The sequence below is a fragment of the Plectropomus leopardus genome, chromosome 17, assembly GCF_026936395.1.
Source record: "Plectropomus leopardus strain MGB_pleo_1.0 chromosome 17, ASM2693639v1, whole genome shotgun sequence".
In the NCBI taxonomy this organism is placed as follows: Eukaryota; Metazoa; Chordata; class Actinopteri; order Perciformes; family Serranidae; genus Plectropomus; species Plectropomus leopardus.
The window spans coordinates 28,804,209-28,820,220 of NC_142192.1; the positions used below are offsets into that span (position 1 = coordinate 28,804,209).

General features: G+C 40.3%; 1 protein-coding gene across 1 annotated transcript in view; it reads right to left on the reverse strand.

Moving 5' to 3' along the window:
* The window catches only part of rnf19b (ring finger protein 19B), a 44,213-nt gene that overhangs the window by 15,036 nt on the left and 13,165 nt on the right, over window positions 1–16,012 (reverse strand). Inside the window, exon 2 of the mRNA XM_088090867.1 lies at window positions 9,292–10,534. Within this exon, the coding sequence (XP_087946993.1) occupies window positions 9,292–9,959 (668 nt within the window). The 5' untranslated portion in view covers window positions 9,960–10,534. The remainder of the gene's footprint in view (window positions 1–9,291; window positions 10,535–16,012) is intronic.

Genomic DNA, 16,012 nt, shown 5'->3' on the forward strand with positions numbered 1-16,012 from the left:
CTGTTAGGAAGTCCTACTGTCGAGACAATTAACTTAAACATATAAATGTCAATCTTGTTATGGCGCTAGGTAACTTAAATATATTTACCAAATTTCACAGAAATCTGTTGTATAGTTTTTGAAATATTTCAAATCTTTGCTGCTATGTTGACCATGGGAACATGATATAAAATAATATTTAACAGGTTGTTCTGTCTGGTAACATCTAAAACTTGAATAAGTTAATTTTATAATTTCCCACCTTGTATAACAGTATCACATGCACAGGCACACACACAATTTCTTGCAACCACATGATGCTGACTGAAATATTCAAACCCAGGCCTCTAAGTTTGGTAACACATTACGTAACTTTAAGAAACACAACAGACTCTTAACTCAAACACAGTTTCTAAGAGATGAAGCTCTTCAATACGACCACTAATGGACACAAAACAGAGACGCTGGAGAGGAGAGAGGGAAGATTTGATCGATGGAGTAATCACTTAGAAACAACACTGAGAGAGGACGGGAACGAGACGGGATGAGGTCAATCAATGTGGATTTCACAAAGTTCAATACGGAGAGAGGAGCCGGAGAGGAGTGTAAATACAGCAGTGATGGAGTTATTGTTACTGACGCTGAGGTTCAGAGACGAGACGTTAAACGGGTCGAACCAGCAGTAATTTGTGCTCAGTTTTAACTTGCATTGATGGACCACGCAGGGGAGGACAACACATGACAATTACACTGTTAGAGATTCTTTTTTTTCTATTCAAGGAAGTGCAGTCAATGAGAGTAAAGCAGAAATTGTAATAAATTTTGCACCATTAACCCTTTAAAACCTAGGCAAATTGGACTGACTTTTTTCAAAAACATGAGAAAGATGCAATGAGCAATTTAAGAAGAAATGACCCACAAATTACAAAAAAAGACAAGAAAATTAACAGAATTAGCACAAAAAATAACTCCAAAAGGGAAAGTAAAAAAAAACAACAAGCAAACAAGGAAATGACCTGAAAACAGCTTAAAAAATTATAATAAATCTGTAAAAAAAAAAACTATTTAGAAAGTTTCTCATTGCCTTTTTCTCATTATTTTCAAAGAAATCAAACAAATTTGCTTTGGATTTAAAGCTTTAAATACTTGTGAAAGGCATCTGGAGGCAGCAAAAGAAAAGTGATGATGATCCAGGTTTAAAAGAGTTAAGAAAAAAACACTTGGCACATTACTTTCCACTAAACTTCATCAAAATTTCTCTTGATTTTAAAATAACTTAACAACAATCAAACAGACAAACCCAAAATTGATTTAGATTTCTCTGCGGAGGTAGAAAGTTCCTGAGGAATACAGATTATTAATGCAACTAACCCTGACTCCGCACTCTTCGCTGCGCACTGACGTTAGGCCAGCACGTGTCTAAGCAAATACGGGTTGCATGTTATAACACTAAGGACAAAAAAGCAATTACAGAGCGGGAGATAGAGGCTATCAATCACTGGGGAAATCACAAAAGAGGCCAGTCATCAAATACTGTCACAAAGCTAAGTGGGAGAAAACATGTTGGAGGAGTGATAACAAAAGCAGACCAGGGTTTTTACATTTTTTGGCTTTTTTCTACACGGACAAACAAAGACGATGCCAGTTTTCAGCACATTAGTCGAATGTTGGAGTTACACTATCAAAAAAAGAAGAGGAGCCGAGTGTGGAAGAAGTGATAACATGACAAACTTATAATTGTTTTGGCACGCCTCCAACACGAAGGCCCCAACACGTCGCTCATTACCAGCTCTTCAAACAGCGTGACAGGCCCGTTCTCTCAGGACGGAATAAATTAACGGATATCAGAGGAGACAAGAATTTTGCTTTCTCGGGACAAGATGAGACAAGAGCTGGCATTCCTGCGGAGACACTTCACCTCGCATCTGTGAGGATTTAGACATCACTCACGTCTCAAAAACATCTGAACAAAAGCAGCTTCTGTAGTGATGAAACAAACTGTCAGCCGTGTTTTCAACAGGCCCTCAGAGGTCAACTGGTCACTTAACTGACTCAGCGCTTCAATAACTGTATAATCCTTTGATTCAACAAAGGGAAAAACACAAACGATGCCTCTTTTGCTTTTTTTTTCCTGCAACATCAGCGATCTGGTTCAAACTCATCAAAAGAGAAACAGAACAGCAGAACAAGAACTCGACAGGCTCTTTACGAGAAAGGCAATTTCTCAACTGTTTCCCTTTTTTTTGAAAACTCTTCCCACCACATGAAAACCCTTTTTTGTCAGCTGAGTCCAAATTCTCAACATTTATATTGTAGCTGTCCTCTGTATTTACACAGTGAGTTCACACAGGATTTATATGTCTGAATATTTGTGTCCTTAAAATCTACACAGTCATAAAAAAAGAGAGGAAAGCTGTCTCAGCACAAGACGTTAGGCAAAACTAAATTTAAAACGAGTCAAACAAAAACTTAAAATTAAGCAGAGCTCTACTGCAAAATGAAAAACTAATCTTTGTTTATTTAATCCAAGTTTATTGTAAAGTGAAATAGAGTTAAATAAATACGGAGATGCTTTCTTTCCTAATAAAAATAAATAAATAAATATTTAGATATTTGAATAAATAAATAAATAATCAATTAATAAAAAATAATGAAAAATGTGTAAAGGATAGTTTTAGTTGCTCTGTATTCTTTAACAAAAGTGTTATGTTATGTTAAAAGTCAGTTATTTGGCCTTGCATCATTCGTAGCGGCTCAACAGAGAAGCTCTTATTTCTCAGCCTTTGAGAAAAACTTAGTTGGTAAGGTTAAAGGTCTAAAGGTAATCTTTTCTAATTTTAAGATACTTTTAAAGCTTGGTGCAACATGATTTAAAGTTAAACTGTGATTTAAAACAAAATTAAATCTAAATCTCTTTAAACGTTGTTTTTGCTGAGGCCTTCAGGCCTTATTTTCGTGGTGGCACAACGACCAGCAAAGAAGCAGCAGAAAAACAATTTATCCTGATGAGAAAATTAGGGCTCGATCGATATTGTTTTTCAGGGCCAATAATGATACCGATTATTAGTAGTTAATGAGACCGAAAACCAGTATTTGGAAATTATATGCATTTACAATAACACTGAAAATCTTTCTGTCATTATTTCGAATTTGTAAAAAAACGCAGCACTACACTTTAAATGCCTTTAGCAAATGAAAACTAAAACTAAATCTAAACATCAAAACAGCAACAATTTTTATAAAGTCATCTGAAAATTTAAATAAAAATTGAAAAAATAAAATTCTCTTTTCAATGTAGGAGTTCCTCCCATGCTAACACTTTGATTTTTTATCAGCAATCATGAAAATAAAATGTTGATAAAGATAATTGGCAACATGCGAAATATTGGCCTAAATAACCAGGCAGGCTGATAATCTGTCGACCCCATATGAAAATGAACATCTGGACCGAATTTCGCGGCAGTCCATCCAAACGTTGTTGATATATTTCCGTTTAGACCGGCTCAGTGGACAAACCAACACGTCTTTGTACCTAAAGAATAACTAGAAAAAACATGAAGGACAGAGCATATGTGTGTTTGTGCTCTTCAACACGAGACTTGTTGCGGTACAAAGCACAGGTTGCCACGGCAGCTTTTTCCTGGGAGAGCATCCCAGGAACGCCACAGCTGTCTCACGATTGGTGGATTTTGATGCGGCGCTGAGAGCAATTCAGGCTGACATTTCCAGGATGAGAGAGGGAAGAAAAGAGACAAACAGAGAGGGGAAAAGATAGATGAAACAAAAGGAGGGTAAGAAGGGGCATGTGAGATCAGGAGCTGAGATGTGGAAGACAACAAGACAGATTCAGGAGAAAGAGACGGAGGAGACGGAGGAGACAGAGGAGACGGAGGAGACAGAGGAGACGCAGGAGTTCTGTGAGCGCTGACATGCTGCGTGTTAAGAGGAAACGTGCACAGACAGTCCTGTCAGTGTTTAGCTCCCACAACAACAACCACCTGGGACTCCTGCTGAGCTTGTAAATGCAATGTTACAACACACACACACACATACACACACACACACACAACCCACAACACACACACACACACACACACAAACACAGATGCACTCTAATAGCCGTCTGTATTAAACACCAGGATGATCTGAGCGTGCATCAGTCTGACTCACGCAAACATGAAAAACACATTACGTGTCTGTCAGCAGCAACGGCACAAAACACAGAAAAAATGACACACACACACATACACACACACACAAGGTCCAGTGTGAGTATGTATTGATCTGTTTAATTAAGTCCCGACTCCTGTTACCCCTGGCAACGCTCCCTCTATGCTGCATCGATAGTCGCCATAGCAACTGACAGCCAGAGGAGACAGCACACTTTGTTCTCACTGGATACTCGAGCCTGACAGTCACACACAGGCCGAGACCTCATTGGCCGGATAAGGCGAGCAGGTCGGAGGTGAACGACTGTGTTATGATGGTTAAAGGGACAGTTCGCCTTAAATGAAAAAATACACATTTTTCCTCTTAACTGTGATGCTTTTTATTAATTTAGTTTGCTTTAGTGTGAGTTGCCGACTAGATGAGATTCGGCTTATGGTGCTCAAAGCTCAAAAAATGTTACCTATAGCTCGGTGGTGCCGGGCGAGCTAGATGTAAGCGATACGGTTGGTGGGTGCAGTTCAAAAGAAAGAAAATAGTTCCTTCATGAAACTGCTCACAACAAGGTCTGTGGATTATCTGAAGTAACTGGTTCATGATTTCTGGAAAGAGACTTTGCTGTTGTGTTTTTCATTTTTTGGGGGCATTTTGGCAAGTTCCATCTTGTTCCATTATATTGGAGAAAAGACTTAACTTCATTTCAGCAGTAAAAAGTATCTAAATTGATTTTTTTTTTGGTCTTTCGGGTGCAAAAGAACAAACTGACAACATAGTTAATATATGACATGGGATGAAATAATTGCTTTGCAAATCACAATTTATAAAACAAATGCTCTTTGGCATGGTAAAAAAAGGGTTTGCATCAATCTTTTTTCAGAGTTGTGATAACTTTGAATGAAATCACGTGCAACGAATGCACTATATTGAGCTTTAAAACCACTTAAAAGGACTGCGAGTGAAAAGAAAAAGTGATATGAAGTTACAAAATAAAGCAAATGAAGTCAAAATAAAACAGTTTAGAAAAATACAGAGCAAAAATCTCTTCTCAACCTGCTGGAAACTTGTTTTTTTACATTTCCAGTAACCAAACTGGTGAGATTACTTAAAGATTTCATCATCTGCCGGACAGCTGCTGCCTGAAGGAGAACTTAAACTGTAAAAATATCAAATAATTTATTGTAAACTGCAAAGAGACATTTATTCTTATCTGGTGTTTTGTAATGTTTCTAATATGATATTAACAGCATTATATTTTGAAACTGATCAGTGTCTGTTTATTTTTCACTGGTCATATAACGGCTACTGGATATCTTTCAAAAGAGATAAGATAACAACAAAAAAAAAAAAACAGGTCACATTTACATAACTTTTTCATAAGTGGGCCAATATGTAACACACACATACACACACACACACAAACACACACACACAAAATAGGACGCCCATTCTTACCTATAAAAACACAATTTGCAGTTATACAGAAGAAAATCACACCTATTTTACTGTTTCTGTGGAGCAACCTCTCCTGGATTAGTCTGGCAGGTGTGTGTGTGTGTGTGTGTGTTTGTGTGTGTGTGTGTGTGTGCGCGCGCGCGCTTGTTTCTGTCTGCAGCTGGGTCTGTTTGTGGTGAATAATAATTTGGACTCAGTCAACTTGTCTGATTTTAAAGAGGTGGTGAGTCACTGCTGGCGTCAGACTGGATTGTCCTGGTAAATATGTGGGTCAGCAGTCAACCTCTCCTGTAATGATACGGCTGATGCAGACACACTTTGGTTTTTATTTCTTTTCTTCTTTTTTTTCCCAGGAAATTGTATTGACCTACATCTATCAACCTGTCTGCTTCTTTTTTTACCAACATGGCCATAAAACAGACCCTAAAACTCGGCTCTTTTTCCATGAGGTTTGGCCAGAACGTCTCCTTCGCCCCGCTCTCACAGACAGGCTCAGAGTTTATTTTCCACGAGTCATAAAGTCATAAAATCAAACAAAAAAAGCATGTCAGAGACAGAGACAGTATCCTGTGCAAGGAACTGAGCCAAGAGACTCATTAATGAGCTCTACCTAAAACAATATTTACAATATCGATCAAAGAAGTGCCTCCAGTGGTTCATTTTCACTCCCTCTGGGAGTTAAAAGTATCTCGCTCATGGATTTATGCTCAGTCTAAAGCTGAACACACAGTGGCTCTTTTAAAAACAAGGAACTATAAAAACAGAAATGGATGTTCACATGGCTCTGACAGTTACAGCAGAGGTTTGACAGTAAAACATAATTAAATGGAAAAAGGCAGATGGAAAATTGCACAATAAAACAGACATCAAAGCAGTTTATTCTGCAGATTGACATGAAATGATGCCAGATTTCTTGCAAATCTGTGTATTTTTTATTAATGGTTCTGAGAGGTTAAACCCTAATGTTTTAATAACTCCCCAGCTCTCCTTTCAGGTAATCAAAAGGCCGAAATGTTGACATGGGAACCATTCAAATAAAATGATCAGAAAGGCCTACAAAAAAGTTCAAATTAATGTGAGCCTGCGTGATTTTTGCTGCTATCGATGAACTACAGTGTTTATTTCCTGTTTAACTTGAATAAAAAGATTTAAATGTGCATCGGTGACACGTAGCAGAAGTAGAGAAGGGTTACACATCTCGTGAATTCATTCAATTATGTCAGTTCGTAAAGTTTGCAAAAAATTAGCAGCTAAACGCTAAAAATCATACAAGACAAAGTCAGGTGCAAAACAAATCAGTGCAAAAATCTGAAACACCTTTAAACTGCATTATTTGAACCCACAATAATCAAAGCATAAAAACACACACTACATTATTTCTGGGTGTCATTCTGGGTTTTTGCCTTGGAATTTGTAATTTTTACTATTTTCCACATTATGATGTCATTTTTAGTATATTTGGCCAGTAGGTGCATTGTCACATTCAAGTAATCACTAACATATCCCAGGCTGTGATTAAAAAAATCTACTTTGCATGTATTATATTAAAAATAATTCATTTTTTGTGGGATTTTTTTTTTTTAATTATGACAAAACCTGAAATTTAAAGGGTTAAAATTCTGAAAAGTAATGAATATTTGATATTTATGATTAGGACTGATGTTGGTTAAAAAGAACTCAATTAAAGTATGAAAAAATATTAATGTATAATATTATAGTACAACATTTGATTTTTAAAAGTGCATTTTGTGCAGCAAAGAGTGTGTGAAATATTAAAAACGGGCTTTAAGGGTTAAACTATCATTATTTTTTAACTTAAAAAAGTATGAAAGAAAACTTTCACCCTTTACGTAGGGGTTATGACACGCAGCTGTGGAGACGCCGAAACAAACAGAGATGCACCGACACATATAGACAGATTTATGCAAAAATACCACACAGACGCTTTGGCCTTCCCCTGTGATACCAGGATTACTGTACAAAACCACAGCAGAAAAACACCGCCAATATCTGCGTTTCCCGTTCCCACACACACACACACACACACACACACACACACACACACACACACACACACACACACAGAAACACAAACACAGTGAATCACTCCTGCTTTCTATGATGAAACAAACGCCTCCAATTTGTTCCAGAAACCTAACAGGAGCTGCTCAAACCTCCAAACCCATCTGACTCTCCCCTCCTCCGACCACAAGGCCCCAGTCCTCTAACCCAGTTACAGTTTCGAATTCAACTTCCTCAGACCGCCTGTCTTTCTTTCTTTCTTTGTCTCTAACAGAGTTGGTTCCTGTTATCCTTAACTCAGACAGAGAAATACAGTCATTTATCTGGCTTCTGAAGCAATTCTGCTCATGTGAAATGCAGGCAATTACAGCAGAAAGGATGAGGAAATAACCCCACAGCAACCGAGCGAGTGGTTTGGTTTATCAGAAGAAGATAGTAAATGAGGAAGAGAGTGAAAGAAAAGATTTAAGCAGGCAAGACACAATAATATCACAGCCACCGGCCTGATAATGACGATACAAAACAGCCATGCTCTCATTCTTAATGCTACGTAATGTGAGCTAACAGCTGCTGACGTCTTCAGTAAAAACCAGATGTTAAAGCTGAAACATTTTACCTGTCCAGATTTTAAGAAATCAAACAACAAGATATGAAACAACTTTCTGCTTTCAGTCAATCACCACGTTTTCACTTTTTGTCACACCCATACTAGTTTCTGTTTCTGACAGTTACTTATTTGTTTTTATTAATTTCGCAAGGTGATTTCCCTTTAAGGGCACTACAGTTCGTTTCACAAATTTTTGAGGAAATGATTGAAATACAGTAAGTGCTCTGAGATTGTTTCATGTCTGGAATCTGTGATCAGATGCCTTGATAATTTCACAAAAACAGGAAGATGGAAACAAACAAAGCTGAAGCTGACGCAGATGAGCCGGGAACAGCACCTTAAACGCTCTAATCTCTTTAACTTTTATAAACTATGTGAATGAGGTTATGTGTCATCTACAAACCCAAAATTGACCATTTTTTTCCGATGAGGACTGGACACAATGTTCTGAGGACAGTCAGACTTTCCACTGAACCAGCACTGAACCAACAAGTTGATTAACTGATTCGTTAGCTGACAAAAAATTAATTGTTAACCATTTTATGATGTATGGATACGTTGGTGCTTGTTTTTAACTGTGTCTTGTAAGAGGTCCATTAGGAAAGGCAACTATAAATAAAACAGATATCATTATTATTATTATTATTATCATTATTATAACTTTAATTTTACTTTATGTTTTATATATAGATTCTGCTCTTTCTTCTGCATATGTCTGAATTTACCTGATAATTAACTATTGCTGTGGATTGGTCTAAATGTTTTGAAGAAATGCCTTTATATATTTATACATATTTCTTGAAAAGCAACAAGGATAGTTAAGTAACAACATCTGTTACTAAACAAAAATGTGTGCAGTTGCCTGTAAAAAGACAGTAGAAAACAAAATGAAACTTGTTTTCTATATCAGCCAAACAACACATACGACAATAAATATAAATTTAGGTTAATAATTATATTTGCTCACATTTTTCAAGGCAATTGATTTCCTACATTTTGAAAAGTAAAATCGACTTGTCAGATTTCACAGTGCAGCAGTGAGGACATGATGGACAGTTTCTTACCCGCAGTCAGGCGCCGGGCACCATCGGCAGTCTGGATCGGAGGCGAGGCACCTCCGCAGCAGGAACTCCTCGTACTTCTCCAGTAGGGCCGCGTCATCCAAGATGTCTGCCACCTGTCGCGGGGCCAGTCTCTCGGCACACTCGGGGCAGCTGAGCTGGACTCGGCTCTCTGTGATCTCGATGCGGAGGTACTGCCGCAGGCAGCAGAGGCAGGAGCGGTGGCTGCACCCCAGCAGCTCGGGGAGCTGGTCGGCGGGCTGGCGCACCAGGCACAGGGGGCACTCCAGGAGGTTGGCGTCCCCGGAGGACGGGGCTCCACCCAGAGACGGCTGGCTGGAGGAGAGTGGCTTTGAAGGGGTGCTGGAGGCAGCGTCCTGGGGGGTTGTGGTGGCTGTGGTGGTGGTCGTTGTGGGCGTAGCAGAGGCTGCGGCGGGCACTGAGCTCAAGGCAGTCGGGAGAAGCTGTTGTGCGTGGTGGTGTTGGTGATGATGGGATAAAGGGGTGGCGGCTCCTCCTTTGGGGCCCCTGGCGCCCCGAGAGCCCCGTTTGCTGTGGAAGAGGCTGTGAAAGGAGATGCGGCCCTGGCGTTTGCCCGCCGCACGGCACTTAGGATTGGGGACGCCGCTCACCGAGGAGTGAGGCGACTCTGAGTCCTTTTCCGATCCCATTTTTCCCAGAAGAGACACACAGGACTGGTTATTGTCCCCTGAGACACGTCAATGTATCGCAGAGGGACGCTCAGTCACACACACAAGGGAGGATGTGTCCCCTTGTGAGAGCAAAACAGGAATGCAAATGCTATCGGAGCTCCTGTCAGGGAAACTTGAAACAGTCCTCTTTCTTTTATGAGAAACAGAACGTCATCAGGAAAAAAAGAGTGAGATAACAGAGACGTAACAACAGAAAATGAAAGAGATTGCGCAAAAAAAAAAAATCCCCTTCAGCTCCTGGACTTTCTCTAAAATTTGGCGATCAAAAGGTTCACAAAGACGAAAGAGTAGCAAATCTTTTATCTCCCAGGCAAGACGTCGAGGTGAAAAATTACTGTCAAAAAAGATTAATGTCTTTTCCGATGAATGACTCTCCTTAGAAATAGTAAAAAAACAGACACATCCACGGGGCAGAGTTCACTCTGAATGTTGTGATAATTCCTCAGTTTGAATCCTCCTCAGCTGTTATTCAGAGCCTCTACTCTGCTCGTCCTCCTCCCGTTCTTGTTGCCGGTCTCTCTGAACGGTCTTTTCTGTCAGGAAGAAGAGAGCAGGAAGTTAACACAAAGAGCATGCTCAGTATGACACACACCTCCCTTCCTCTCTCTGCTCTCTCTCTCTCTGCTTTGCTCCTCCTGGCTTTCTATCTGATCATTAACTCTTTTGACCCTGAACTACAAATCTGTGCCTGCTGATTACATTTAAACACACAGACGGACTCATACACGCAAGATAATGCTCCACTCTATGTGTTAAACAACCATGATTAAAATGTTACATCAAAATTAGGAGGCAAGTTAAAACACAGACTAAAACACATGACATCATCAACCAGTCTGACCAATCATGTATTCATGTGAAACCAGTCTCTCTCTCTCTCTCCATCACGCTGAGCACCGCAAGCTCTTCCTCCACTTCACACTGCGCTGCTAGTGCCGTTGCCATGGCGACGCTCACTATGAGCAAGGCAAACAGCGACCCACTCTGTGACTCTGGCACTTATGTATACGCACACACATACACACACACACACACACACACACACAAAAGAACGAACACATATACCCCAGTAAACAAATATACAATGATACACGTGTAAATATACATGCAAAATGCAGAAACACACACACACAAGTACACACTCATACACAAATGCATGTTATATTCTTTAGGCACAAAATACACACACACCCCCACACACACAAAAACACATGTGCAGTTGTTCAAGAAACAACCTGTTCAAACCTGTAAATGAGCAAACTCTCTAAAAATCCTCATATACATTCTCTGTACCCAAATGTACACACACACACACACACCTCTGAATGAACACACGCGAGTGAAAAGCGATAATTATGTACACACACACACAGATAATTACACCCTGTGTCCTCACTACAATCACAGGCTGTGTGAGTTATTATTAAGGAGTGTGTGAAAGACACACTTAGCAGGTCTCAGTGTGTTTTTAAGTCAGATGTTAGGTTTGACTAAACATGTATTTTTTGTGTGAGAATTTTTTGATTGGTTTAGTGTTTTAATTTAGATGAAGGGTTAAATGCGTCTTAATGGGTTTAAAATCTTCATAAAAGGGGGGGTCAGGTGGCTCAGTGGTTAGAGCAGGTGCCCCATGTGCAGAGGTCATATCCTCGACGCAGCGGCGGCGGGTTCAATTCCAGCCTCGGCCCTTTGCCCTCTCTCTTCCCCTTTCATAAAACCCCGAAAAATCTTTTTAAAAATTCTCATAATTGTACTTGTAAAATAGATAATTGAGCTGAAATGAGACATTTCTGAGAAGGTTTTCTGCAGCACAAACAGGGAGTTAAGTCACGTTATTCAACACTAAACTGGATTTAAAAGACCAAACAGCTCCAGGGCACCGGACAGCCCCGACTCCCCGCCAGATTAGCAAACCTTCTGTTGCTGCCGTTACACAGGTGAGACCCAGCGCTGCCAATGGTCCCCAGCCCACTGTGACTACCAGCGCCGAGGGGGTTTGCAATAGCCGAATTCAACCTGCTAAAGCCACTGACCAAAGGTCTGTCTCCATGGCTGCTCTCCTCTGGGGAAGCAGTCCACAGCGGCGGGGAGCAAGGTGGCGGGTCGGTGGGCTGGCTAATATTAGCTCTCTATTTCTTGTCTCATTTGTGGTCTGATAAACTGAGGAAGACAGCAGGGCAACAATGGGCTGATTGAGTGATGAGATTTACGATGAAATAATATTAAATAAATCAATGTCTGGGAAACACTGGCTTACTGTGTGAACCCATACGCTTGTGGTCATCCAGTCAGAGGGCTTTATGCTGTGTTTACACGAGAACGTTTTACGCAGCGAGTTTAGAGACAAAGTCAATGCAAAGACACAAATAGATGCAAATTCATGTCAGGCGGTGTGATGGATGCGTTGGACATGGCATGATGGATGTGAAAACGCGTAATTCGCGTCATCAACGTCCATCGTGCAAGTTGAAATTAGCATTAAGTTATAGTTTAGATTCTTGGGACATTACAGAGATTCACAAATGAAGGACGAACTATGTCGCTGTCTGTGGACACATGGAGCTACACTCCGCATCAGTGCTGCACAGAGACAGAACAAATAAGGACTTGAAGGGCTCAGGGATCAGTGAGCAAAGCTAAAGTTATACAGTAAGCTCTGAAATTACACCTTTGTTTTGTGTAAGCTCCAAAAAAAAGGGTTTGTGATACTGGCAGAAATCAGCATATTGGCCGATTCCGATATTTCATTTAAAAGCCATTATCTGTCAATACTGATGAAATGCATGATATTGTGCATGATGATATTGTCATGTATCCCTGATATTTGCCCTCTGAGATGTAGTGGAGAGTGAGCTGCAAAAATTTAAATACGGTACTCAAATAAGGTTCACGTTCCTCTAATTGGTTCTTGAGTAACCGTGAGCTTCACTTTCCTCTTTGAGACAGAAGAGACACTTCCGACACTTCGCCATTAAGTCAAACGTATTTCATGTTAGACATCTGCAGCCTTCAAACCGATGTGAGATATTGATAACCTCCATCACGGCGCCAACGCGCTGCGGGCTGCGGGAAGAGGAAGGACAAACTTCTGAGCCGAAGTCAGAAATCAATAAACGAGGAGGATTTCCACCGTTCCACAGAGGAAATGCTGAACTTTTTATGTGCACTTTTACACACAGCTACACACCATACAGACACATCCATTTATTGGTAGCCATGGCAACCATCACTCTCCATCTTCTCAGAGGTCAAACTGGGTCTTTGTTGAAATGCGTGTAAATGTATAAAAAGCCTGCAGATCCTAAATATACCCTCCGACAGGCTGCGTTTGAAATAGCCCTCTGCTCTGCCTCTACCCAAAGCATCACACACGCAATCACACAGTGTCACAGACGGCAGCCTGTGTGTGTGTGTGTGTGTGTGTGTGTGCAGCTTTCATCCTCCTCCAACACAGGACTCCCATTTGGCCCAGTTCTCCCGATACTGGAATCAAACTGGTGCAACTTTAATCATGTTTCTGTTTTGTGATGTTTTGAGATAACAGAAGCAAATAAGCTCTGAAAAAGAAATGCTTATTTCTCTCTAACAAACGTCTCCAATGACAACATACACACACACACACACACACACACCTCCTATTTGTTTTTAGGAAAAGCAGAGGCGCGGTTCTTGATTGCTGATAAAGATTTCCTGCTTCACTAAAGAGGTGACATCAAACGACTACGATCAGAGCAACCTTTTTCTTCATCTGGTGTCAGATCTCTTTATCTGCTCACTTGTTTCTCACATCTCTTTGAGCCTGTTTACACCCAGTATTAACATGCGTTTTGGATGATTTGAACGCTAAATAGTGTGAAGTGTGAAGGACCACCAAGATGCATTGTGACCTGATCAGTCAAAGCTCTTGCGGAGGTGGTCTGAGGTGCATTTGATTACATACCTTTTGACGTCTGAACGCTGTTATCTGTTATATGATATATGATAAAATATGTATCGCATGCGCCCATATGCCTCATTCCCACTGCACAAAAAACCTGCTAACACCAGCTAACATCGAACTTTTTAATGCAATGGGAAATTGTACAATTGGCATTCACACCTGGGTCAAATGACTCTGCAGAAGACGTGGGTACTTATCGTCTCCAGCCCCGATTGGCACTGATGGAACAAAACACCCTGGTGAACTGAATCTTACACACTTATTAGGCTTCATTTTTGAAAAATTTAGTGTTTCCTTCTTCTTGTCATTGTTTTATTAGCCCTGTTAGGGGCTCATAAAGGGGCTGTTTAGCAAAGAGTTAAAGCTGTGTGAACACATTGATATCAAGCACATGTTTAACACACAAAACTAAATCAAATAAAAAACATATACAATTTGAAGTGGCAACCATATCGGTTCACCAGACATAAGATAATGAGAGATTTGATTCGTCCTCAAAAGACGTTCACGTGTTGCAAAATGTGCAGTGATGATTGAATAACGATGCTTATTTTCTATGTAACAGTATAAGAAATAAATTACATGAGAGCAGGAGAAACTGACAGAGAGAGAGTGTGTGTGTGTGTGTGTGTGTGTGTGTGTGTGTGTGTGTGTGTGTGTGCGAGCCGTGATCATCATGTCGTCGTTTGGCAGATCTGGTCTGAACAGCCTGAGAGCTTCACAATCTGGGCTTGATTTGTTATCAACATGCTCATACACACACTTTGTTCTGCACTTCTCCTCCTACTCCACTGCTGCTCAATTCAGCATTCTCACACACACACACACACACGTGCATGCACACGAACACACACACACACACACACACACACACACACACACACACGCACACACACACACACACACACACACACACTCTCACACACAGCAGCTAAACCTCCTCTTCTCACACTCTTAATGCACTGGCAAACCATTTCTCCTTATTCTATTGTTTAACTTGTTTCAGTGGCTCCCTCTTTCTTTTTCTTTCTGTCACTCTCAATTTTACACACACACACACACACACACACACACACACACACACACACACACACACACACACACACACACACACACACACACACACACACACACACACACACACACACACACTGCCCTCCACACTCTCAGCCCAAATGCCTGTTTAAATCCTTTTGACCGCCAGAGCTTCAGATACACACTCAGTCTGGACAAAAACAAAAAGTTCAGTGGAAATAAACTGATGTTTACGAATGCATCTATAACTCTGTGTGTCAGTGTGTTTTAGTTTGAGAATAAACGTTACGCAACATGAAAGCTAACGAAAATAAAGATTAAACCGGAGTCTGAAGGCTCCGCAGCAGCTCGTCTCGGCTCACTGATGTCTGTGAGGTCACTTCCCATCATGCACAGATAGTCAGGAGCAACTGCTTCTCAGAACAAAGAAAGCTGCTGATTTTTATTCCTTCCATCTGTGGCAAGACTGCAATTAACTAAAATTAAGGTTGGGAAGAAAAACAGCAGCACTGTGTTCTCAGGACAGAACACACACTGTTTGAGGGAGGCATATTTCCAGAGGAGGTGAAGTGTTTAATCAAGTTCTGCACTTGAGGCCATTTTATGCCCAACGCCACTATAGTTCAGAGGCAAAAATTGTACTTTAAATTCCGCAAACTTTATTTAAAAGCTTTATTTCACAAATTATGATGATTTAACATATGAAACATATGAAGATTTTCGTAAAATATTATGCATTGTATATAAAACTACCCAAAAGTGTATACAAAAAATATATTTAGCTTCACCATAACCAACTACACCAGTTCCAATTTTTCAACTTTATTACCCAGTTTCGAAACATTTGTTAGAAGTAAACAACAGTAATAACATTGGTTACTATGGTGAAATAAATAAACTCAATACAAAACTCCTGGACTTTTCCAAAACTGATTCTATGACTTTCCCAGGCCTAGAAAACGAGAATTACACAACTTTTCCAGGTTTTCCATGACCGTGAGAGCCCTGATAATAGCAAAGATTTTTGCTCTCAGTT